The 24,567-nt window shown below is 36.4% G+C and overlaps 2 protein-coding genes and 1 pseudogene across 2 annotated transcripts; all 3 read left to right on the top strand.

Annotated features, from left to right (window-relative positions):
• The first annotated feature begins 3 nt into the window (after nt 1-3).
• On the top strand, nt 4-3,527 carry LOC18031518 (hexose carrier protein HEX6). Its single transcript, XM_006421540.2, has 3 exons — nt 4-476; nt 1,732-2,054; nt 2,179-3,527. Exons 1-3 carry the CDS (start codon nt 344-346, stop codon nt 3,238-3,240), a joined length of 1,518 nt encoding a protein of 505 aa, XP_006421603.1. The 5' UTR covers nt 4-343; the 3' UTR covers nt 3,241-3,527.
• Nucleotides 3,528-4,663: 1,136 nt separating this feature from the next.
• LOC18032083 lies at nt 4,664-7,317 on the top strand (annotated as a pseudogene).
• Nucleotides 7,318-15,668: 8,351 nt separating this feature from the next.
• Nucleotides 15,669-24,338, top strand: LOC18031918 (hexose carrier protein HEX6). Its single transcript, XM_006421538.2, has 3 exons — nt 15,669-15,823; nt 22,871-23,193; nt 23,265-24,338. Exons 1-3 carry the CDS (start codon nt 15,691-15,693, stop codon nt 24,330-24,332), a joined length of 1,524 nt encoding a protein of 507 aa, XP_006421601.2. The 5' UTR covers nt 15,669-15,690; the 3' UTR covers nt 24,333-24,338.
• Nucleotides 24,339-24,567: the final 229 nt, after the last annotated feature.

Raw genomic sequence — 24,567 nt, 5'->3', positions numbered from 1 at the left:
TGGTAAATTTGTTTAATTTATGTACATTGAGATACATGTATACACAGAAAGTAAAAGTACATTGGTCCCGCTTGATTGTTTTCACATATTGTCGGATAGTGAAGCTAATTAAGACCCCATGGTCTCACATTAATTCTGCAGGATTCAACTGCCCCACATCCTGCCATGTTTGATCAAATGTTGATGCTGATATTAATCGTCTAGATATTTACTATTCAAGAGAGACACAGCTCTTTTTAAGCATTCAATAAATCAGCAATCTTGAACACACACACTACTCTCTCTTCTCTTCTTTCTCTTGATGTGAGTGCGGATCAGTTTTGAAAGTAAAACAGCAGCAGATATGGCGGTGGGCTTAGCAATAACTAGTGAAGGAGGGCAATATTACAATGGAAAAGTAACTCCATTTGTTGTCTTGTCATGTATTGTTGCTGCCACTGGCGGGCTTATTTTCGGCTATGATATTGGAATTTCAGGTTCTTTTTCCTGCTCTTATCTCCTTTATAATATGATTCATCTGGCCCTGATGGGTCTAAATCCCCCAATCATCTTTAATCTTCTCCATCCGCTCCAGCCGATCAATGACCTTGGATTAGGCTGGCTTGCGGAGTGCCATATAAAATCGGTGGAAACTTATAATTACAATCAGCTAAATTAAGCTTAGCTGCCCAGTGCATATGATGTTTATCAAATAACTTAATTGTCAAGTAAAGATTACTATTAATTCGTCGACGGTTTAATTGTGGTACTTGTAAATTTAGTAGATCATTGCAGTGTTTTTTTTTTTTTTTTGGGTATGAAAAGGGCATAGCAAAGCTCTGTACTTGTAATATTTATCATATATTATAACAAATCCAAAAACCAAGGCCTACCAGAAGTTCTTCTCGATAGATCATTGCAGTTATAAAACATAATTAAAAATAAATCTGCTATTGTTTTACGACTCAATTATAAACTGATTCTAGTTTGAAAATTTATTTTTGAAAAAAATATAGGTTTCAGCTGATTAACTGTAACTAGCTATAAAACAACAACAATTTACAAATTTACAAAGACACAGATGTGCTCATGTAACTTGCAAAAATCTGTAAAATGCTGATATTTTAAGATAAGGATTTAGTGTTAACTTGTGTTGAGCACATGTTCTAACTTACCTTTCAATTTCATTCCTAACCTATGCTGAGAACTGAATCAACGGTTAGAATTTATCTAACGCTAATCTCATTTGAATCTAAACACCAACGCAATTGAGCATCAAATCCTTGTACGACGTGATATTTCTTTTAATCTAGGAGTCAACGAATCCTTCATTGGCCTCACATGCTGTGCTTGGCATGATATTGGTGGATTTGACGATAAATACGATGACCAATTGATGCCAAATAGGTTGCGTGGACAGATTTTAATGCAACTGTAAGGTGTCCCGAAACAAGACGGCTGTTCTTTAAATTAGGACCTTTTAAATTTCAAAGCCCCCAAGAACTGATTTTTATTCGAGTTTTTATCACGCCAGTCCTTCCTTTTGTAATTAATAATAAATAAACCAAACGTTTAAAAATATAGCACTTAAGACCTTTCGAGTTATACTTTATATTCCTTGACCAGGTGTTACGGTTAAGTAACATGGTTACAGGAACCAATTTAAATTTTCAAGCGAAATTTATTCATTCATTCATTAATTTTTTTTCAAGGTGACATTTAAAATATTTACTTGTGAATATGTACGTTAAGGTGGAGTGACGTCAATGGAGCCATTTTTGAAGAAGTTCTTCCCAGGAGTGTACACAAAGATGAGAGAAGACACCAAAGTTAGCAACTACTGCAAGTTTGACAGCCAACTATTAACCACCTTCACCTCCTCTCTGTACATTGCTGGCCTTATAGCTTCCTTATTTGCCTCCTCAGTCACCAGAGCCTTCGGCCGCAAAGCATCAATTCTTGTCGGCGGCACAGCTTTTCTTGCTGGTTCAGCCCTCGGAGGAGCCGCATTTAACATTTACATGCTTATATTTGGGCGTGTGTTGCTTGGTATTGGCATTGGTTTTGCAAACCAAGTAAGTGTTTGATTATAATTATTATTATTTTATTACTATTTCTATTACTCTTACTATTATTATTATCATTATTATTATTATTATTTGGTTTGTTGATCAGTTAGTTTCAATTTGTTGGTTGTAGTCAGTGCCACTATATCTCTCTGAAATGGCACCACCAAAACACAGAGGAGCATTCAACATTGGCTTCCAAGTATGTCTTGCCATTGGTGTTCTATCCGCTAATCTTCTCAATTACGGCACCCAAAAGATCAAGGGCGGTTGGGGCTGGAGAATATCCCTAGCAATGGCTGCAGCCCCTGCTTCAATACTAACAGTAGGTGCACTTTTCATGCCAGAAACACCAAACAGCATAATCCAGCGCAGCAATGACCCCCAAAAGGCTAAAAGGATGCTGCAGCGTGTGCGCGGCACAGCTGATGTTGAAGCAGAACTCAATGATCTTATCAGAGCAAGCTCCATCTCAAAAACTATCAACCACCCATTTAAGAAAATCATACAAAGGAAATACAGGCCTCAGCTAGTAATGGCAATACTGATACCATTTTTCCAACAAGTGACAGGAATCAATATCATTGGATTATATGCTCCAGTACTACTCAGGACACTTAAACTAAGTGAAAGTGCATCATTACTCTTGTCTGCCGTTGTGACTGGTGGTATAGGCACAGTTTTAACAATCATATCAATGATTCTAGTCGATAAACTTGGCAGGAAAATATTGTTTTTAGTTGGGGGTATACAGATGTTTGTTTCACAAGTAATTATTGGTTCAATCATGGCTGCTGAGCTTGGTGATCATGGGGGATTCAGCGAAGGCTATGCTTACTTAATTTTAGTCCTGGTATGTGTATATTCAGCCGGGTTTTCATATTCATGGGGGCCATTGGCATGGTTGGTTCCGAGCGAAATTTTTCCATTGGAGATTAGATCAGCAGGGCAAAGTATCACCGTTGCAGTTTGCCTTGTGTTTATTTTCTTCACTGCACAAACATTTTTAGCGATGCTTTGCCATTTTAAGGCAGGGATTTTCTTCTTCTTTGGAGGATGGGTAATGGTGATGACTACATTTATGCACTTATTTTTGCCAGAGACTAAGAATGTGCCAATTGAGCAGATGGATAAAGTCTGGAGACAACATTGGTTTTGGAAGAAATACGTGGGTGAAGTGGATGAAGAGGGTTAGATGTAAGAGGCTTGATTTGCCTCCAAGGCGTGATCGGATTGGTAACAGCACGAAATTTGTGGCTGCTGACCACCGAATTCAATCCTTAGAGGTAATAATAGAGAAAAAAAAAGTTATTTAAGCTTTGCCCACCCCTTTATTAAAAAAAAAAAATTGATTTCTACTTAATTTTGCCTGTAAGTTTCAAACTTTCAATATTTCAGCTCTGCGTTTTATTTGACTTATCAATTCGCTGTAATTCGTTTGTGGGAGATTCTTTTATGCTGTGTTTAAATATAAGCACTAAGCCCATCAAAATCCTTTACTTGAGAAAAGCTGCAAAGTCCTTCAAAATCTATAGACATGTAATGGTCAAACACGTTGAATAACAACCCACTTGAAGTAAATAACACTTGAAGCAAATAATCACTTTCCTTTTAACAAAAAATATTTAATAACAAAAAATTTATTTTTTTGAATGGCGTTTTGAGGGAACATTGATTTATTTAAAAGAATTTCGTGGGCAAAGTGGATGGGCATGGCAACATGAAAGAGAAATGATATTCATTTTATCGAAATGAGGAATGAGTTAAAAGATAAAAATAAATACATATATATTTAAATATTTTATTTTATTTTTATTATTTAATAAATTATATATATATACACACACATTTTTAATTTGATCTTTATTTTAATAAAATAAAGATTTTTTTCCTGGACCTACATGTATTTAGATCCATAAAGGGTAATAAAAAAAAAAGAAGTCCTCTTTGACTTGATGACTAAATGTTTGGTAGGACTCAGCAGTTTTAGTTGATAATTGGCCACTGACTCTTTGTCAATGCAGTTGTGAATCACACATAGCACCTCACATTAATTAGTCTTCAATAGTCAACAACCACGACCCCGCTTACAGCCATGATGATTACAAGGTGACAATGCTGATAGAAATATCTCAAATTTTTATCTCAAATTCTATCTCAAATGATATATAATTCATTGATTGGTTGATATTTTTACAAGATTCAAGTGAATTAATTTTATTATTCTTACCAATCAATTAATGAATGTCACATCATTTAAGATAAAAAATTTTGATATGTGTATCACTACTCCATACAAAAATGTTAAAATTAAAAGATGAAAGAGTGCTAACAAAAATAATAGTACATCGGAGGAGTTTATATGATAATTAATTATTTTTCAATTAATACAGTAACTCTGGTCGGATATAAAGTTATTTCTTGCTGTTAAAATTTTTCATTTAGTTTCTCATGATAATACTGTTGTCTATGCTTACAAGTCAAGAAAGACCGCACGCAGCTACTTATAAACCTTCAATATCCGTAATCTTGATCACAAACGACACTTTTACTTTTCTCACTCTCCTTTATCTCTTGCTGTGAGTGCTGATTAGTTTTGAAGATAAAGCAGTAGCCAAATGGCAGCAGGCTTAGCAATAACCAGTGAAAGTGGGCCGTATTATAACGGGAATATGACTGTATTTGTTGTCTTGTCTTGTATTGTTGCTGCCAGCGGTGGGCTTATTTTCGGCTATGATATTGGAATTTCAGGTTTTTTCTCCCTTTTTCTGCTTATATATATCTCCTTCATGATTTACTTATAACTCGTCAAGCCTCTGATGGTTTAAAACCTCTAGTTATCTTTATCACCCAGCCGATCAAAGACCTTGAATTGGGTTAGCTTACGGAGTTCCTTACAAAATCAGTAGAAACTTTTTGCAAACTTAATTACCTTATAGCTGCGAGTAAAAATAAAATGTTTACCAAACTCTTTAATTATTTTTTGAAGATGAAATTTAAAATACTTACTTGTGAATTTGTATGTTCTTAAGGTGGAGTGACATCAATGGAGCCATTTTTGAAGAAGTTCTTCCTAGAAGTGTACAGAAAGATGAAAGAAGACACCAAGATAAGCAATTATTGCAAGTTTGACAGCCAACTATTAGCCGCGTTCACGTCCTCTCTGTACATTGCTGGCCTCATAGCTTCCTTATTTGCCTCCACAGTAACCAGAGCCTTCGGCCGCAAGGCATCAATCCTGGTTGGCGGCACAACATTTCTCACTAGTTCAGCTATCGGGGGCGCTGCATTAGATATTTACATGCTGATATTGGGGCGTGTGTTTCATTAGTTTGTTGGGATTGGTTTTACAAACCAAGTGAGTGTTTCATTATTTTTAATTTTCAAACTGTTTGATTTGTTGAACAATTTTCAGTTAGTTTTAAATTTGTTGTTTGCAGTCAATGCCCCTATATCTCTCAGAAATGGCACACCAAAACACATAGGAGGATTCAACATTGGTTTCCAAGTATGTGTTGCCACAGGAATTCTATCCGCTAATCTTCTCAATTACGGCACCCAAAAGATCAAGGGCGGTTGGGGCTGGAGAATCTCCCTAGCAATGGCTGTAGCCCCTGCTTCAATACTAACAATAGGTTTACTTTTCTTACCAGAAACACCCAGCAGCATAATCCAGCGCAACAATGATTACCAAAAAGCTGAAAAGATAATGCAGATTGTGCGCGGCACAGCTGATGTTCAAGCAGAACTTGATGATCTCATTAGACAAAGCTCTGTTTCAAAAAACATTAACCACCCATTTAAGAAAATCATAGATAGAAAATACAGACCTCAGCTAGTAATGGCAATACTGATACCATTTTTTCAACATCTGACATGAGTCAATGTCATTTCAGTCTATGCTCTTGTACTCTTTAGGACCATTAAGCTAAGCGAAAGTACATCATTGCTGATGTCTGCACTTGTCACTGGTGGTATAGGTACAGTTTCAACAATCTTGCCAATGATTCTAGCAGATAAACTTGGCAGGAAAGTGTTGTTTCTACTTGGGGGAATACAAATACTTGTGTCACAAGTAATGATTGGATCAGTCATGGCAACTCAACTTGGTGATCACGGAGGATTCAGCATAGGCTATGCTTAATTTTAGTTCTAATTTGTGTATACAACGCTGGGTTTACTTTTTTATGGTGGCCATTGGGATGGTTGGTTCCAAGTGAAATTTTTCCATTGGAGATTAGATCAGCTGGGAAAAGCATTACTGTTGCAGTTGGTCTTTTGTTTACTTCCTTAGTTGCTCAAACAGTTTTAGCCATGCTTTACCATTTTAAGGCAGGGGTTTTTTTCTTCTTTGGAGGATGGCTGATAGCGATGACTACATTTGTGCACTTTTTTCTACCTGAGACTAAAAATGTTCCAATTGAGCAGATGGATAAAGTTTGGAGAGTACATTGGTTTTGGCGGAAAATTGTTGATGATGTAAGGGATGTTGATGCCGAAAAATGAGAATTTGTTTTCTTCGGGGAGTAACAGTACGAATCCAAGCTCAAATGTCAGTCTGATCACGACTTTTTATACCTACCAACAACAAAACACAGTTATGATACGCCGGTAGGGTTCCGGCGTAGACCCTCCGATACTTAAGTTAGAAATTATGTATAAAGAAAGAAAAATAACGAAGAAGAATCAAGAATAAGGTGAAATCAAGAAATTCCCAGTGGAGTTGTTCAAAATCTTATCGTAAATGTAAGGCTTTAAGGTTGGTAATTTGTAGAATTTTTGGTTAATTTTTCTAACCCCTTCACTTGATGCGCTCTTCAGTTTAAATAGCTCTTGGTTGTGAACAGTTACTTCCTTAACTTCAGCCCGCTTTTTTCAGCAGTTGCAAGTGGTTGTCAGTTGGAGGTGGTTTAAATAGATCGTGGCGCAGAACTTCCGTAAAAATTAGGCCACGTTCTCTCGACTAGTAATTTTTAATGTCAAGCTAATTCTTAGGTCAGAAAAATGTTGGATTACTTCACTTTCAGATCGGACAGATGAATTTCTCAATTGCTTATATAAGCTTGAGGTTGTATTTTTAAACTAGGTCATTCACATAGACCTCAGGTCGTACTTGTAAACCAGGTCGCCAACGTAGGCTCCAAGTTGTGCTTATGAGGTCAGATTAATAGAAATAAGTTCTGAGTATATTAGGATCGACTATATTTAGAGACATTACCAGAAAAATCCAACCCAAACAGAGGAAGAAAGTAAGATACAAGGAGCGGTATGATATAAATTTTAATGAAGGTTTGGAAGTACCTTATAAGTGATTAGCTAAATTTTTAACATTTGTATATTTACATCTAGTGTAGATACACTTGAAGTACTTTCAGAGAAAATCAGAAGCAACTGTTATGCGAAGGTACTATGGTAGAGCTACTTGAAAACCCAGAATAAAACGAAGAAAATGCAGAAAGAAAGTTCTTTTTGAGACATAACTATGATTACAGTTGTAGCAAATCTTGAGATCTTCCATAATTCAGGAGTGTTAAAGTTGTTATGGTATTATTGGTATTATCTCGGAATGCTTCACTATAAATTATGTGTTTCCTCTACAGCTCTTCTTCAAGCCTTTATTTGATCCATTGTTGAGGACCCTTGAGCTGCCAATTTCAACCTGCACTCCTACAGACTTCTCAGTTTCCCACCAATAATTATTCACTCAGGCATTTCATCGAATAGTTTGGCACTTTTAGCTGTGATGCATTCTTAAAATGAATAAACAATGGTTTCTTGGGAACACTTGTAAATAAAATCCCTTTTATAATATTCAATCAATCTTTTATTTTAGTAAAGTGAAAAATTAATGAAAAAAAAGAAAGGCAAGGACTATATACATTCAAAATTTAACTTTATTAAGCAACATGACTTAGAAGCATGTTTGCATGAAAAAAAAATGACTTTGTATATATAGTCCTTTTATAGTGCGGGCGGCCTTTTTTTTTTTTTTATGCGAACATGCTTTTAAGACATATAATTTAAAAGAGTTAATTTTTAATAATATTAAATTGCAGAGCTTTATATTTCATTCAAAGTTAAGTATGTTAGATCTCATAGCATAAAGCGCATCCTCATTAAAAAAAAAAATGGAGACACCACATATGAGAATGATTGAATATACACACACATACATATATTAGTAACACACTTGTGAGTCAAAGTCAAATTTGTCATTTTTTTTAGGGAAACATAAAACTTCATTAAACAAATAACTGAGAAATCGACTAAGGAGGTGGACCATGTCTCTACTCTCCCGGGCCTAACAAAGAACCCCCCACTTTAACAACAGAATAGGCAGCATGGTTAGTAGATCTCCTAACAAAAGAGAAAGTAACATCTCCTAAGGATTGAACTAATGCTCTACAATCACCAATAATAAGGCCGAAGCCATTAGGACTAAAACTATCAACAGACAAAGCATTGAAAACTTGTAAGCTGTCTATTTCAACAATAATAGGAAGGAAGGGTAATCCCTTGAGCCAACTGAGAATCTCTCGCACGCCAATAGCTTTAGCTTTCCGAGCACCAAAACTGCCAACAAGACAACCACTCATGACATCTATAAATTTACCCTTAGAGTTTTAAATTACAACCCCATAACTAATTGTGCCACTAGAAGGAAATGTTGCCACATCGACATTGCACTTAAACCACCCCACGCAAGGCCTTTGCCAACACATCGCACCATGAGAAAATGAAATATAATTATTATAAAACAACTGAAGTTTTCTCACAGATTGCCACTGAAAAAGAGCCTGGCTAGCTAAATTAAGAACACTAGACAACCTCTCATTTTCGTACTTCCAAACCTTAGCATTTCTATTCAAGCAAAGACTCCAAGAAGTCATGGCAACATGGTCACAATCATCACTGCTACATTAGGCAAAAATAGCCTCTAACCAATCCACAAAATACAAACAGCCCCCTACATAACCAATTGGAGACTAAAGCCAACAGGATTTAACAAATGAACAATTCACCAGACAATGGACAACAAATTCATCATATGCGTTACAAAGGGGAAAAACAAATGGTAACTCAACTTGATAGTGCCGTAGATTATCCGCGGTGGGCAAGACATTAACCACCGCACGCCAAATAAAATTTTTACTTTAGTGGGAACTTTAAATTTCCAGATTTTTGCCAAACATTGCTAAAAGGAGGCTTAGAGAGGTAATCTAAATTTTTATAATAGTTGTGATTAGTATACGTAGCATGGTAATGCACGTTAATTATCAAATAGTTTAGTTGTCTACTGAGTTACAATTAGTATTTACTAAAACATTTTAGTTTGCTTGGTTATAAATTACACCGAACTATAACATTTAGAATCATATTTGAGTTTAACATACAAGTTTAAAATATAAATAAACTAATACTGAGATCTTAAAGTGCGGAAAAAATTCAGGAAAACTTCAAAACTATAGGGTTTTTAAGGCTTATAACTTGAAGGGCTTATATATTTTCCCAGACATTCCCATACTTTAAAATTCCAGATTAGATATATATATATATACACTTGTGAAATGCAGATTTGAGCTACGTATCACTAACTTCCATGCACTAACTAGCTGGAAAATAATTAAACGTTACAAACTTCCATGCACTATAAAGACGCAAAAATTGCATTGGAGTTCATAATTTTTTTTTTAATTTGGTTTCAATCATTTTGTAGCTACCTGGCAGCAATTAACTTGTGCCGAAATTATTACGTAATTGCAAATCTCTTTGATTGATATTTATTAATTACAATCTTTTAAGAAATGTTATTAATTATATCATAGGAGTCAGTGAATCCTTTGGTCTCACTTTGCGTTCTTTGGCATGATAATTGATAATGACGGATTTGACGAAAAATGTTATGATTAATCATAGATTACTTCTGTTAATGCTAGCCAAACTCAACCACAAAGGGGTGATGAAGTAGCTCTTAGGGCAATTAGTTCTCGAAATGTAACTAGGGGAACTGGTGCTAGGGCTGCTAATCGAGGAACCAATATGGGGGATGTTGCTGGGTCGAGCAATCTACAACGAGTAATTGATGAGGGAGATCCCATTATTCGTGAGATGGCTCATAATGCTAACCCAACGATGCAGATGCTGGCTAATATTATAAGGACATAGACTAGACTATTGGAGGGGATTGCTCGTAATGAAGGCCAGTCTCATAATGTTGGAAATGTGGGATAGAGTAGTTTTGCTAGTAATAAAGGGAATGTGACACTGGAGCAGTTTCAGAAATTAGGGCCATATGCTTTTCATGGGACAATTGATTCTATGGTTGCTGAGGCATGTCTTAAGTAGATCGAAAAGATATTGGATGCTATTAGTTGTAGCGATGAGTTTAGGGCGGTCTTTGTCACATTTGTTCTTCAGGGTGAGACAAATCATTAGTGGAAAGCTACAACCCAAATGTTGAGGAGGAGTCTTGATACGAGAACGATTACATGGAAGCCATTTGTTAACACTTTCTATGAGAAGTATTTTTCGCAGAGTGTGGCTAACCAGATGGAGAGAGAATTTTTAGACTCGAATCAGGGGAATAAATTTGTGGCTGAGTATGAGAACAAGTTCAAAGCCTTATTTTTTTTTATTGATTTATTACGACATTGGTTGATACTGAGGAGAAGAAGTGTCGATATTTTCTTGAGGGACTGCGACCATCTATTAGAGACACTAGTGAACTCTTGAGGTTAAATGAATATGCTGATATGGTAGTTCGAACTTTTGAGAGAGAGAGGCGGCTGAATGAGTCTCAAAAGAGATGTGAGCAATATAATCAAAGGACTCGATCTGGAGGACCTCATGGTAAAAGCCCCAACAATAAAGGCGCCCAAACTAAGAAGAATAATGGTGGTGGCCCTAAGAATGAACATAAAAGTATTGATAGTCTTTTTTTCTAGAAGAACTTTCCACTATGTAAGACTTGTGGGAGGACACATCGAGAGAGTGCCTTCAGAGTACGGGGGCCTGTTTTGGCTGTGGACAAACTGGTCACATGGTCAGAGACTGTCCTAAGAAGTTGAGCCAAAGGAAAATGCCTAGAGCTCAGGGTCGTATTTTCACGATGATAGAGCAAGGTTACTTTGGTGAAATGTCAATATTCTGACTTAATTTTCACTTGTGCTGATTTTATTTTAATAAGTTACGTATGTTATTATTTAAAAAAAAGAATTTTCTTAAAGCTCACATTTTCTTACTTTTTATTTTTTAAAGTATTTATTAATTACTAAAAGTATTTAAGAGGAAATCATCTTTTTAAGAGGGAACCGTCTTTTATTTTCTACACCATTACAAACCCCTTAGAAAAAAAGAAGAAGAAAAAAACATAAGTCTTTGGAGAAGGAAAAGAAAGTTTTATAACTTCTTTCTTGGTGTTTGCCTTAAGGTGTTAAGTATTTCTTTGACTTATATGATTTATTTTTATTAATTGTTTGCTTTTAATTACTTGTAGTATGATTTGGGTAACATATATGTGTTTGTAATGCTGTGAAGATATGAACAGTTTGTATTCTTTACTTGAAATCGTTTTCTTTACTTAGAATCACATGAATACGTTTACAATGCGTGAAACTAGACATCCTAAGCTTTCCATTGATAGGTTTTGTGTTGAAATCCTCTGAGTATGCAAATTGTTACGATATTTCGAATTTGGGTTACTGGTGCTGGAAAATTCCGATTTTCAGCGACAATTCTCAATTTTTTGGAAATGTTTCCGTAAGATTACACATCTTTAAAAATTATGGCGATTTTTGTATCAACAGATATATGTCTCATATGATTGCATGTTTAATTTCGTAATTTTATTCATTATGGTTAAATTATTAAATATCATAACATGCCGTTGCTGCAGATCTTGAAACTGTTTTCTAGAATTGTAGAAACTGAAACATGTAATAGTTTGGGCTAGTTTATGAATATTATATGCCATGATTAGATTTTATAATGAAATTTCAATCTTTCCTCTATCGTAAAATCTGGAACTACGATCTTTGGACATGTAAAATAAAAGATATGAAGTTTTGAACTTCTGTCTTTAAATCTGGAATTTTCTAGACATGTTAGATGTTCTCAGAAATAAAATGCTTTTAAAATAGTTTTAGACGTCCAAAAATTATGAATTTTAATTATATGCTTTTTGAATGTGTTTATTGTAATTAGAAAAAGAAACGGATTATTTCGAGTACTAGAGAATATTTTATGAAATTCCTAAGTGGTAAAGATCTATTTTGGTCAATGCTGGACAATTTTATTACTTTGGTGAAATGTCAATATTCTGACTTAATTTTCACTTGTGCTGATTTTTGTGAAATTTTGTATGCAATGCTACGCATGTTCACAGTGCCTCTGTAAATTTTCATGGTTTCTGATATGTGTATAGGTTATTAAAAATCAGCATGTGCAGGATACTCATGTTATGTCTAGAATATGTATAAGTATTGAGCTAGTATAAGTGTCTATGATTTAAGGATGAATGAGATTATGTTTAAGGTTAGAGATAATATTGATAAGTATATTTTTATGATGATTATAGGACGTGGGTGAGCTCGTTGGTTTGTTCTTGAGGTATTGAATTGATTGCTGCGGATCAAGATAAGTAGATTCATCATGATCTGCTTTATAATAAATGCAATTTGTGTTATAACAATTATGTTTAAATGGAATTTTTTACAAAACAAATTTCTAAAATATTTAAATGAATTTTTTAAAATAAAAACTTTTAAATGAATTTATTAAAATGTATTTGAAAATATTTTTTATAAGAAACTAGTTTTCTTAAACAAAATGTTTTCTTAAAGAATTTTCTAAAAGAATTATATGATAAAAGAAAGGTTCTTAAATATTTTAGTAGACTTTAAATGGTATGTATGAAAGGATGTAAGGTGGATTCAAAAATAGTTTTGGCTCATAGTCTGTAGTAATGTATATGATGTTAATGTTATGATGTTATGATGTTATGTAATGCTATGACCAACTTGCTGGTATGATGATGATCTTTTGCACAATGATGTTATGAACAATGGGGGTATAGTACCCTGAATGAGGAACAATGCAGAGTATAGTACTGTGAATGATGAATGATGATGACTACGAGGTATGAGCTACTAAATATTTATGTTTTAATATTTTTATGAATGTTTTAATATTTTTAATGCTTTTACATGAATCCATTCTTATGATAAATGAAGATGTTATTATAAGATGTTATAAAATGTTTAAAGGTATAATGACAAAAGTTTTCAAATATTGTGCATGAATTTGCTTGCCGAGTTGACGACTCACCTCTTGTCTCTAATATTTTGTAGATTGATTGGAGATGTTGCTTGGGAACTTAGATTGAGATTTTTTTTTTAGTGGATCTTTGGAGCTGTTTTAAAAATTAAATTTGATTAGATTTTTTATTTTGAATTAGAGATTTTTCTTTGCAGACTTTATTTTAGATGTTTTACGTAATGATTCAGTTGGAGTATAAATAATGATTATTAATCTTGAGGTTTATTAATAAGAATAAATGATGCGAGGTTTCATTCAAATTTTACCCTTGTGCTTTCATGGATAAATTTTTTGGGTGTTACAATACAAAAATTAAAAATAAGATATTTTTCTTATACTTTTTGTTAGTTTTAACATTTTTCTAAAAATAGATAAGTATTTTATGTTCCCAAGATTAATTATCAAGAAAATAACCCATTTACCCTTCTTCTCCTTTAATTTTTATGTGTCAAATGAGCTTTCAGATATTATGAATATAATAAAGAATAAATGGTATATATTGATTTTAGTAGAGAGAAAACTAACAACCTCCCTCAAAAGTAAATGTTTTTTTAAACTCCTTTAATTTTCTAAGCAAAAATTTTAAGTAGATCATAGCGTTTCAAACATGCCATAAATTCAACATGTATCTTTTAAGACATAATAAAATGATGTGCGTTTTCTTAGTGGTATAGACAAAATTAATGCAAATTTTCAACTGTTAATCAATAATTGGTTACAAAATGACAAAAAAAACTCCATTGTAATTTGTGTACGTATGGTAGAAGAGTTGGTGAATTTTTTCACAGCAGCTTGACGTCTCATTTTATAAATGCCTTAAATGGCGTTCTCAGCAGAGTTTAATTGCTATATTTCTTGATGTGTTTTTGCATTCTGTAGCAGTCAACGAATCCTTCAGCATCACAAAGCTGCTTGGCATGATATTGACGGCTTTGAAAATGATTGCAAGGATCATTATTAATAGATTTCCAAATCTTTGCTTTTGACAGATTTCAAGGTTTACTTTTTCAGCAGTCTTGAGACGAAGGGAAAAATACAAAAACGTGCAACAAGTAGAGATGGCAAAACCCCGGGCCGGGTCCGGGTATTGCCATGACCGGACCCTGCCCGGATGCAACCGGTCCGGGTCCGGGTCCGGGCCGGGTTTTAATCCGGGTACCCGGATTTTATATTTTTTAATCTTTTATGTGTATATATTTTTATTTTTTGGTAATTTTATAAGTTTTAAATTTATTTCAATAAAATTTGACATGAAAATATAAATTTTAAGTGTTTAAAACTTTATATATGTATAATAAATAAGTCAAATAAATATATAATATTTAAAATAATATATATTTTATAAATTTTTTTTAATAAAATCCGGGTTCCGGGTTTATCAAGTGATGCCCAAGACCGACCCGGCTTCATACCCGGGCCGGGTATTACCCGGCCCGCAACGCCCGGGTACGGTCCGGGTCCGGACCGGGCGGGTATTTTTACCACCTCTAGCAACAAGTAGTTGCATGTCCGTTTCTTATAAATAGGATCACGTAAACTTGAAAACATCAAACTACTTGTTTAATTAATTTTGGTGAATATAAAGGAAAAAGACAAAAAAAAAAAAAAGAGAGAATGGATAGGTATGAAAGAATCGTGCATTTGAGTAAAACTTTGTGTTCACTTTCTTGACTGCACAAACGTTCTTACTCATGCTTTGCCATTTTAAGGCAGGGATTTTCTTCTTCTTTGGAGGATTGGTGCTGATTATGACTACATTCGTGCATTTCTTCTTGCCAGAGACTAAAAATGTGCCAGTTGAGCAGATGAATAAAGCGTGGAGAGAGCATTGGTTTTGGATGAAAATTGTTGAGGATGTGGGAGAAGAAAATAAGAAGATTCAACAAGCACTGTGATACGAATTGCTCCTATAAATGAATCTAAAAGTTTCCTTTTAGTAAGCTCTTTCTTTTCAAATTAGTGCGATTTAGAAATATGAGTGTTGGGAAAAAAAAAAAAAAGATGAGGTGGTAAATTTGTTTAATTTATACCCAGAAATAAAAGTAGATTGGTCCGGCCTGATTGTTTTTACCTATTGGCGGATAGTGAAGCAAATTAAGATTCCATGGTCTCACATTAATTCTTCGGGATTCAACTGCCCCACATACTGCCATGTTTGATCAAATGGTGATGCTGATATTTATTGTCTACATCTCTACTATTCAAGAGAGACACAGCTCTTTTTGAGCATTCACTAAATCATCAATCTTGAGCATACACACAACTCTCTCTTCTCTTCTTTCTCTTCATTTGAGTGCTGATCAGTTTCGAAGATAGGACAGCAGCAGATATGGCAGTAGGCTTAGCAATAACTAGTGAAAGTGGGCAATATTACAATGGAAAAGTGACTCCATTTGTTGTCTTGTCTTGTCTTGTTGCTGCCACCGGTGGGCTTATTTTTGGCTATGATATTGGAATTTCAGGTTTTTTTCCTGCTCACATCTCCTTTAGATATAATTCATCAGGCCATGATTGGTCTAAATCCTCCAATTATCTTTAATCTTCTCCGTTCTCTCCAGCCGATCAGTGACCTTGGATTGAGCTGGCTTGCAGAGTGCCTTAGAAAATCAGTAGAAACTTATAATTAAAATCAGCTAAATTAAACTTAGCTGCCCAATATATATGAATGTTTATCAAACAACTTAATTGTCAAGTAAAAATTGCTGTTAATTTATCGACAGTTTAGTTGTAGTAATTGTAAATTTAGGAGAATCATTGCAGTCATAAAACATACCTTAATTATATCTGCTATTGTTTTAAGACACAATTATAAACTGATTCTAGTACGAAAATTTATTTCTGAAAAAAATATATATATAGGTTTCAGCCGGTTACCAGTAACTAGCTATAAAATAACAAAAATTTACAAATTTACAAAGACACAAGTGTGCTGATGGAGTGTCAACATGCGAAAATCTGTAAAATGCTGATATTTTAGGACAAGGATTTAGTGTTAGCTTGTGTTGAGTGCATGTTTTCACGTGCCTTTCAATAAACTTCTAATCTGTGCTGAGAACTTAATCAACGGTTAGAATTTGTCTAACACTAATCTCATATGAATCTAAACACCAACTCAGCTGAGCATCTAATCCGTGCAAAATGTAATATTTCTTTTGAGTAGGAGTCAACGAATCCTTCATTGGCCTCACATGGTGTGCTTGGCATGATATTGGTGGATTTGACGATAAATGCGATGATCAATAGATACCGAATAGGTTGCGTGGACAGATTTTTTTTTTTAGAAGAAAAGAAATTCATTCCATAAAAGAGTTTAACAGATTCATGACTTCTGAGGGGTACGAATCTACCCAAACAATAGTTATACACTTCTCTAGAGCTAATTTTGCTAGAGAATGAGCAATGGCATTATAAGATCTTGGCGTGTGCAGTGTTTTCCAAGACTGAAAATCCTTCTATCTATTCTGAACTTCCGAAATTAGCCACTGGATCTCTGTTCTGCTGCTCTTCCTGTTGTTGACAAAATCTACAGCTTCTAAGGAGTTCGATTCAATGATAATGTTTGCCAGCCCTGCATCATAAGCTACTCTCAATCCCCAATTTATTGCCTCTACTTCTGCAAAGGTAACACCACTATGAGGTTTTGTATTCTTGACTGTAGCAGCCACAAAATTCTTGTTAGCATCCTTTATAACAATTACCAGCCCAACTAAATGATCCTCTATATTTATAGCCGCATCCACGTTAATTTTAAACCAATTTGGAGGGGGGGACTCCAACATACACGAGTCTCCACTATCTTTCCAGCATTGAGCATTTTCCCGGTACCTTGAATCATTCTAAAGGAATCCACAACTGCCTCTGCCTTAGCTACTGATATGCAAGGATCCTCCCTTTTCCCTTTGAACAAGGCATGGATTCTTATACCCTAAATTACCCAAAGGAGAGCTACCACCAACTCAGTATTTGATTTCCCCAATCTTTTCACCAGCTCATGCACTATGCCAAGAATGTCATGGCCACCAATGTTTCTAAACTCATATGCAAAAATTAGTAGTTTTCTAGATTTTGCGAGCTGATTTACACTCCACCAACGCATGACCAACAGTCTCCATACTGATTCCACAGATTTGGCATTCGGGTTGTGGCACTATTTTTCTCCTCCACAAGTTCTCGGTTGTTGGAAGTATATTTTTTGCTGCTCTCCAGATGAAGATCTTAATTTTCTCTGGTAAGGAGATGGACCAAATGACAGACCATTGGTTAGTTGGCTGCTCTGAACGGGTTGGAGTATCCAGGAAATTAATTTTCAACGCCACTTGGTATCCACTCTTAACAGTGTAGATCTCTTTCTTATCATAGTGCCAAAGTATTTGATCAGCCATTGGTTTGCTAGGGATAAGAATTCTTAAGATTGTATCAGCATCCTTTCTCAAAAAATGTTACTAGATCAATTCCTCATTCCATTGATTATCATCATTGATCAATTTAGATACCCGTGTATCACTTGGTAAAGATGGAGAAGAAACTAGTTTGAAGGATGTGGGCCTTGGAATCCAGTTTCCTTTATAGATTTGAACTTGCTGACCATTCCCGATCCTCTATCTAATCCCCTTATGAATCACTTGTCTCCCCTAAAGTATGCTTCTCCAAATAAATGAGGGCTTGGAACCCAAATTTGCAATAAGGAACTGATTATCTTTGAAGTATCTCGCTTGTATAACTCTTGCTACTAGGGACTCATGGAACTGAATAATTCTCCAACTTTGCTTAGCTACCAATGCCTGATTAAAGCTTGCAAAGTTTTTGAATCCCAGCCCTCCCCTCCGCTTGGCTTGGCATAACCTCTCCCATTTTCCCCAGTGAATGCCTTTTTTTTCCATGTTATTGCTCCACCAAAATCTTGCAATTGCTCTCTGAATATCTATGCAAATGCTCACGGGGATTTTGAATACACTCATAGCAAAGGCTAGAAATCGCCTGAGCTACTGCCTTTATCAATACCTCTTTCCCTCCGCACGAAAAGAACTTGTGCTGCCAACTCGTAATTTTTGCTGTACACTCTCAGCTTAATGTCATTGAAGAATTCCGATCTTTTCCTCCCAACCATGGATGGAAGCCCCAAATATTTTTCATGTCTAGAGACTATATTTAGCTGGAAGATGTTCTTGATTGCCGTAATGACTCCACTGGTTGTGTTTCTGCTAAAAAACATGGAAGATTTGTGGTAGTTAAGTAGTTGACCTGATGCAGCGACATAACACTCAAAGATCCTTTTCAGGTGCAGGCAATCATTTTCTGAGGCTCTTGTAAAGATAAGGCTGTCGTTGGCAACAAAAGGTGAGATATGGTTATATCTTTGCTAAGCTTTAGCCCATGGATGACTCTTTTTTCTTCAGCCCTTTGTAGCATGTTCAAAAATACCTCTGCACACATGAGAAATAAATAAGAAGTGAGAAGGCATCCCTACCTTAGTTCTCTCTGAGGATGAATTATGCCTTTAGCTGTTCCATTGATAATAATAGAGAAAGAGGATGTTGTAATGCATCTCATGATCAAGTTAACCCAAGGTTCCGCAAATCTTAGCTTGAGCATTACTTGCTTTAAGAACAGCCACTCCACCGTATCATAAGCTTTACTATTGTCAAGTTTCAGAGCTATAAGGCCATTTTTTTTCCTTTACAGTGCATAATCTTATGGAGGCATTCATACCCGATAATAATGTTGTCAGTGTCTATCTGGTATGAAGGCACTTTGAGATGGAGAAATCACTTTGTGAAGGTGTTGTTTAAGCCTATTTGCAATTGAATTTGTAATGATTTTATAAATTACATTACACAGACTTATGGGTCTATAATCAGACACTTTCCTAGGCTTATTAATCTTTGGAGCCAAAGCAATGTAAGTGTGGTTGAGATGAGTGATAGTACCTCGCTCATTTAGGATATGGAGACATGTGTTGACCACACTCGTGTTAACTATGTTCCAGTGCTCCTGGTAGAAGGCTGCTGGCAGTCCATCTGGCCTTGGAGCTTTGGTAGGGCACATATGAGATAGTGCCCCAACAATCACTTCTTTCGTAAATGACTACAACAACTACTCATTCATCTTCTCAATGACTTTTGGCTTTAATCCTTCTAAAGCTGCATCCACCTTCTTCTGGTCTGGTCTGGAGGTGGTAAACCAGTTAGCAAAGTAGCCATAAAATTCTCTTTCCACGTCCTCCCCTTTCTGCATCCAGTTGCCTTGGCTGTCTTCTATATCCCATATTTTATTTTTCCTTCTTCGAGACGAGGCTTTGGCATGGAAATACTTAGTGTTTTTATCACCCTCCTTCAGCCAATCTACCCGAGACCTCTGTTTCCAATAAATTTCTTCATCAAGCAATATGTTATGGATCTGACTTTTAACTCTCTTAATTTCCTCCCCATCGCTATATTGTGCACCATTGTATCTCAGCTCCTTCAGTCTGGCTGTCAGCTTCTCTAACTTTTGCTGCCTCTCTTTAAATTCCTCATTACTTCGGTTTTTAAGTTGAGCCATGGAAGACTTTGTCGTTTGTTTAAAGAGCCAAACCGGGTCAACACATCTCTAATTGTCATTTCTCCTCAATTCCTTGTCAATAATGTCTTTACAGGCCTCATAATTTGCTCCAAGCATCTTCATAATGGAATCTTGAGGTACTTCTTCGCGTATAGCTCAAACCATTGCCTTTTGCTTGCACCTCTATGATGATAGGACAGTAGTCTGAAGTCCACGTCTCTAGATTAACAGCAGCACAGTCCACATACTTTTCTCTCCATTCCTTATTACACAAAAACCGGTCAAACCTCTCCTCCACAAAATTCTGACCAAATCTACCATTACTCCACGTGAAAGGGTAGCCTTTACAGCCCAGATCAATCAAATTGCATTCACATAAAGCTTCTCTAAACTCACTGATCATGTTAATATTTCTATCATTGCCTCCTATTTTTTCGGGTGCAAAATCTCGTTAAAATCACCAAAGCATAACCAAGGAATATCAGACAAACCTGCTAACCTTTTCAGCAATGTCCAAGTGTGTTTTTTTGTGCCATCTCAGGGTGTCCGTATATACTAGTGCATCTCATCCAGTTGTCATCCTCTCTTTGCACTCGGGCATCAGCATGATGGTTGTTGTACGAGGTGAAATGCACATTTGCCTCATTATACCATAGCATAGCCAACCCCCTCCCTTACCGTTTCTATTCATTGCCAGACAGTTATCAACCTTTAGCTTCCTACTTATTTCATACAATTGGTTGGCCATTAATTTCGTCTCACAAACAAACATAATTAACGGCCTTTGTTGTTGGAGAATTTTTTAAAGGGCTAGAAACGTTCGAGCATTCCCCAAGCCCCGAACGTTCCAACTGAGGATTTTCATGACTGTCGGCGGGGTTGGCCACCAACCTCCGCCGCTATATCTGTAGTTTTTGGGGTTGCCATCTCTAACTCCTCTACTGACATTGTTTCCCATGCTAGTTTGAGCTTTGCTGAAGGTGAATACTTTTGCTTCTGCTTCTGCTTCTGCATTGGCTTAGCCGGGCCAGCCATTCTGAGTTTTTTCTGGTTTGGGCTTAGCCTATATTATTCATGACATGGTCTCTTCCTTAAGTATGTCTCCAGCTTCGCTGCACTTTTCTCACATTTAATTCGGGCCTGGTGCTTCCAATTTCTCCCTTTGGGCTTTAAGCATACTAGCTCTGGCCCATTTTCCACCCATTCCTCTTCTTCTCCGCTGTTTTGGGCCTCATGTTCTTTTTCCAAACTCATAATAACCAAAGTCCTTTCCCGGGTTAATTTCTCATTTTTCTCTCCATTTTTTGCTTGCTTTTCCCGCTTCGTTGTTCAGAGCTTTGACATGTATCTCATTGCTAGCTGTCATAGTTGACTTCTTGTAGACAATTTGCTGTTTTCTCGATTCCTGCACGGCAGGCATTAATTGATCTTCCTCCATCTCCTTTGCAATGCCATCTTGATTGACTGCCACGTGTATGTCTTCTTGGTTTGAGCTTGGTTCGCTTGTGGTCTCATTGGCCTTGTTCCATTGAGAGAGCTTTTGATGTTGAGGGTGAGAATTTCCCCTTTGCTCCTGGTACCCTGTCTTCGGTGGGTGATTGGCCGGTTTGCTACTACCCTATTGCCCTATTTCATAACTTCTGCTAACTCTGGGTTTTCCATACAACTGGACTGCCTGCATCTACACCCCATAAGCAAGTTCATCCTTCGGTTGTCCTTCGTACTTATCACACTCCTTACATGGGTGTCCTATCCGACCACAGCAAAAACAAATTCTAGTAGCCTCTCATATACCACTGGGATCGGAATTTCTTCTTCCCCTGCATGCTCTATATATATTATCTTTTTTTTAGAGGCTGTGTAATATCAATAGAGATCCGTCCTCTGGCATATTGACCAATGCACTCCCCTTCTTCATCAACATCGACTTCTTCTACCTTCCCAATGGTTTCCCCCAACATTCTTAATGTTTCTTGTTCCATACATCCAACTAGGACATTGTGTAGTTGCACCCAAAAGGCTGATTGTGTAAATGATTGCTTTGCTATTTCCCCTTTGCCGCTCGGTTCGTTTAGGACTATCAACGCACGTTCGAAATGCCAGGGACCTCGAGAAAGAACTCGTTTCTTGTCTGCTTCTGAGGCAAACTTGAACACGAATGTCTTGCTTCCTAAACTTTCAACTTTGAATCCTTCCGCTGTCTTCCAAACTTGCTGCAACGCTGACTTAATACCCTCCCTGCTGACTCCTCTTGGGTGCAAGACTTTCCCCAACAGGCATCCGGTCACTAACTTTCTCTCTTTGCCTTTCATAACATCGCCTATGGCAACTCTACTTTTCTCACTTTCTCTTAGAGTGATTGCTTTGCATCTTCGGATCAGTTCCTCTGTTTCCATTAGGCCCTGATTTTAATTACTGCTCTATTAATCCCTAGCTCACCAACCACTCTTTTGTAAGTAATAACACTTCAACTCGCATAAATAATTCCGCCTTTAGAGAAACGCCCAGCTTGTAGGCGACTTTATTGCCCTGAGGGCTACTATCCTTTCATTCTGAGTTCTCTTTGAGAGAGAGAGAACTTTTCGAAGAAAGACTTTGCGTGGACAGATTTTAATGCAACTCTAAGGTGACAATGCGTTTAAATGAAACAATGCATTTAAATGCAGTCACAAGACGACTGTTCTTTATATTAGGATCAATTAAATTTCAAAGCCCCCAAGAACTGATTTTTGTTCGAGTTTTTATCACGTCAGTTCTCGCTTTTGTAATTAATAATAAATAAACCAAACGTTTTAAAAATATAGCACTTAAGACCTTTCGAATTATATTTTATATTCCTGGACCATGTGTTACGGTTAGGTAACATAGTTACAGGAACCAATTTAAATTTTCAAGCGAAATTTATTCATTCATTTTTTTTTTTTTGAAGATGAAATTTAAAATATTTACTTGCGAATATGTATGTTAAGGTGGAGTGACGTCAATGGATCCATTTTTAAAGAAGTTCTTCCCAGGAGTGTACATAAAGATGAGAGAAGACACCAAAGTTAGCAATTACTGCAAGTTTGACAGCCAACTATTAACCACCTTCACCTCCTCTCTGTACATTGCTGGCCTTATTGCTTCCTTGTTTGCCTCCTCAGTCACCAGAGCCTTCGGCCGCAAAGCATCAATTCTTGTCGGCGGCACAGCTTTTCTTGCTGGTTCAGCCCTCGGAGGAGCCGCATTTAATATTTACATGCTTATATTTGGGCGAGTGTTGCTTGGTGTTGGCATTGGTTTTGCAAACCAAGTAAGTGTTTGACTATTATTATTATTATTATTTGGTTTGTTGATCAGTTAGTTTTAATTTGTTGGTTGTAGTCAGTGCCACTATATCTCTCAGAAATGGCACCACCAAGACACAGAGGAGCATTCAACCTTGGCTTTCATGAATGTATTGCCATTGGTGTTTTATCCGCTAATCTTCTCAACTACGGAACCCAAAAGATCAAGGGCGGTTGGGGCTGGAGAGTATCCCTAGCAATGGCTGCAGCCCCTGCTTCAATACTAACAGTAGGTGCACTTTTCATACCAGAAACACCAAACAGCATAATCCAGCGCAGCAATGACCACCAAAGAGCTCGAAGGATGCTGCAGCGTGTGCGCGGCACAGCTGATGTTGAAGCAGAACTCAATGATCTTATTAAAGCAAGCTCCATCTCAAAAACCGTCGACCACCCATTTAAGAAAATCATACAAAGGAAATACAGGCCTCAGCTACTAATGGCAATACTGATACCGTTTTTCCAGCAAGTGACAGGAATCAATATCATTGGGTTATACGCTCCTGTACTACTCAGGACACTTAAACTAGGTGAAAGTGCATCACTACTCTTGTCCGCAGTCGTGACTGGTGGTATAGGTACAGTTTTAACAATCATATCAATGATTCTAGTCGATAAACTTGGCAGGAAAATATTGTTTTTAGTTGGGGGTATACAGATGCTTGTTTCACAAGTAATTATTGGTTCAATCATGGCTGCTGAGCTTGGTGATCATGGGGGATTCAGCGAAGGCTATGCTTACTTGATTTTAGTCCTGCTATGTGTATATTCAGCCGGGTTTTCATATTCATGGGGGCCATTGACATGGTTGGTTCCGAGCGAAATTTTTCCATTGGAGATTAGATCAGCAGGGCAAAGTATTACCGTTGCAGTTAGCCTTGTGTTTATTTTCTTCACTGCACAAACATTTTTAGCGATGCTTTGCCATTTTAAGGCAGGGAGTTTCTTCTTCTTTGGAGGATTAGTAATGGTGATGACTACATTTATGCACTTATTTCTTCCAGAGACTAAGAATGTGCCGATTGAGGAGATGGATAAAATCTGGAGACAACATTGGTTTTGGAAGAAATATGTGGGTGACGTGGATGAAGAGGGTAAGATGTAAAAGGCCTGATTTGCCCCCAAGGGCTTAATCGGGTTAGTAACAGTACGAAGCTTGTAGCTGCTGATCATTTGAATTTGATCCTTGAAGGTAATAAGGGGAGAAAATAAAAAAATTATTTGGTTTTACCCACCCTTACTTTATTTTTTTTTAAAAAAATGCTTGATTTCTATTTAATTTTGCCTGTAATTTTCAAACTTTCAATATTTGTGCTCTGCGTTTTATTTGACCTATCAAT

Source organism: Citrus clementina, unplaced genomic scaffold (genome assembly GCF_000493195.1).
Source record: "Citrus clementina cultivar Clemenules unplaced genomic scaffold, Citrus_clementina_v1.0 scaffold_9, whole genome shotgun sequence".
In the NCBI taxonomy this organism is placed as follows: domain Eukaryota; kingdom Viridiplantae; phylum Streptophyta; class Magnoliopsida; order Sapindales; family Rutaceae; genus Citrus; species Citrus x clementina.
This window is presented reverse-complemented; position numbering and strand designations above follow the sequence as displayed.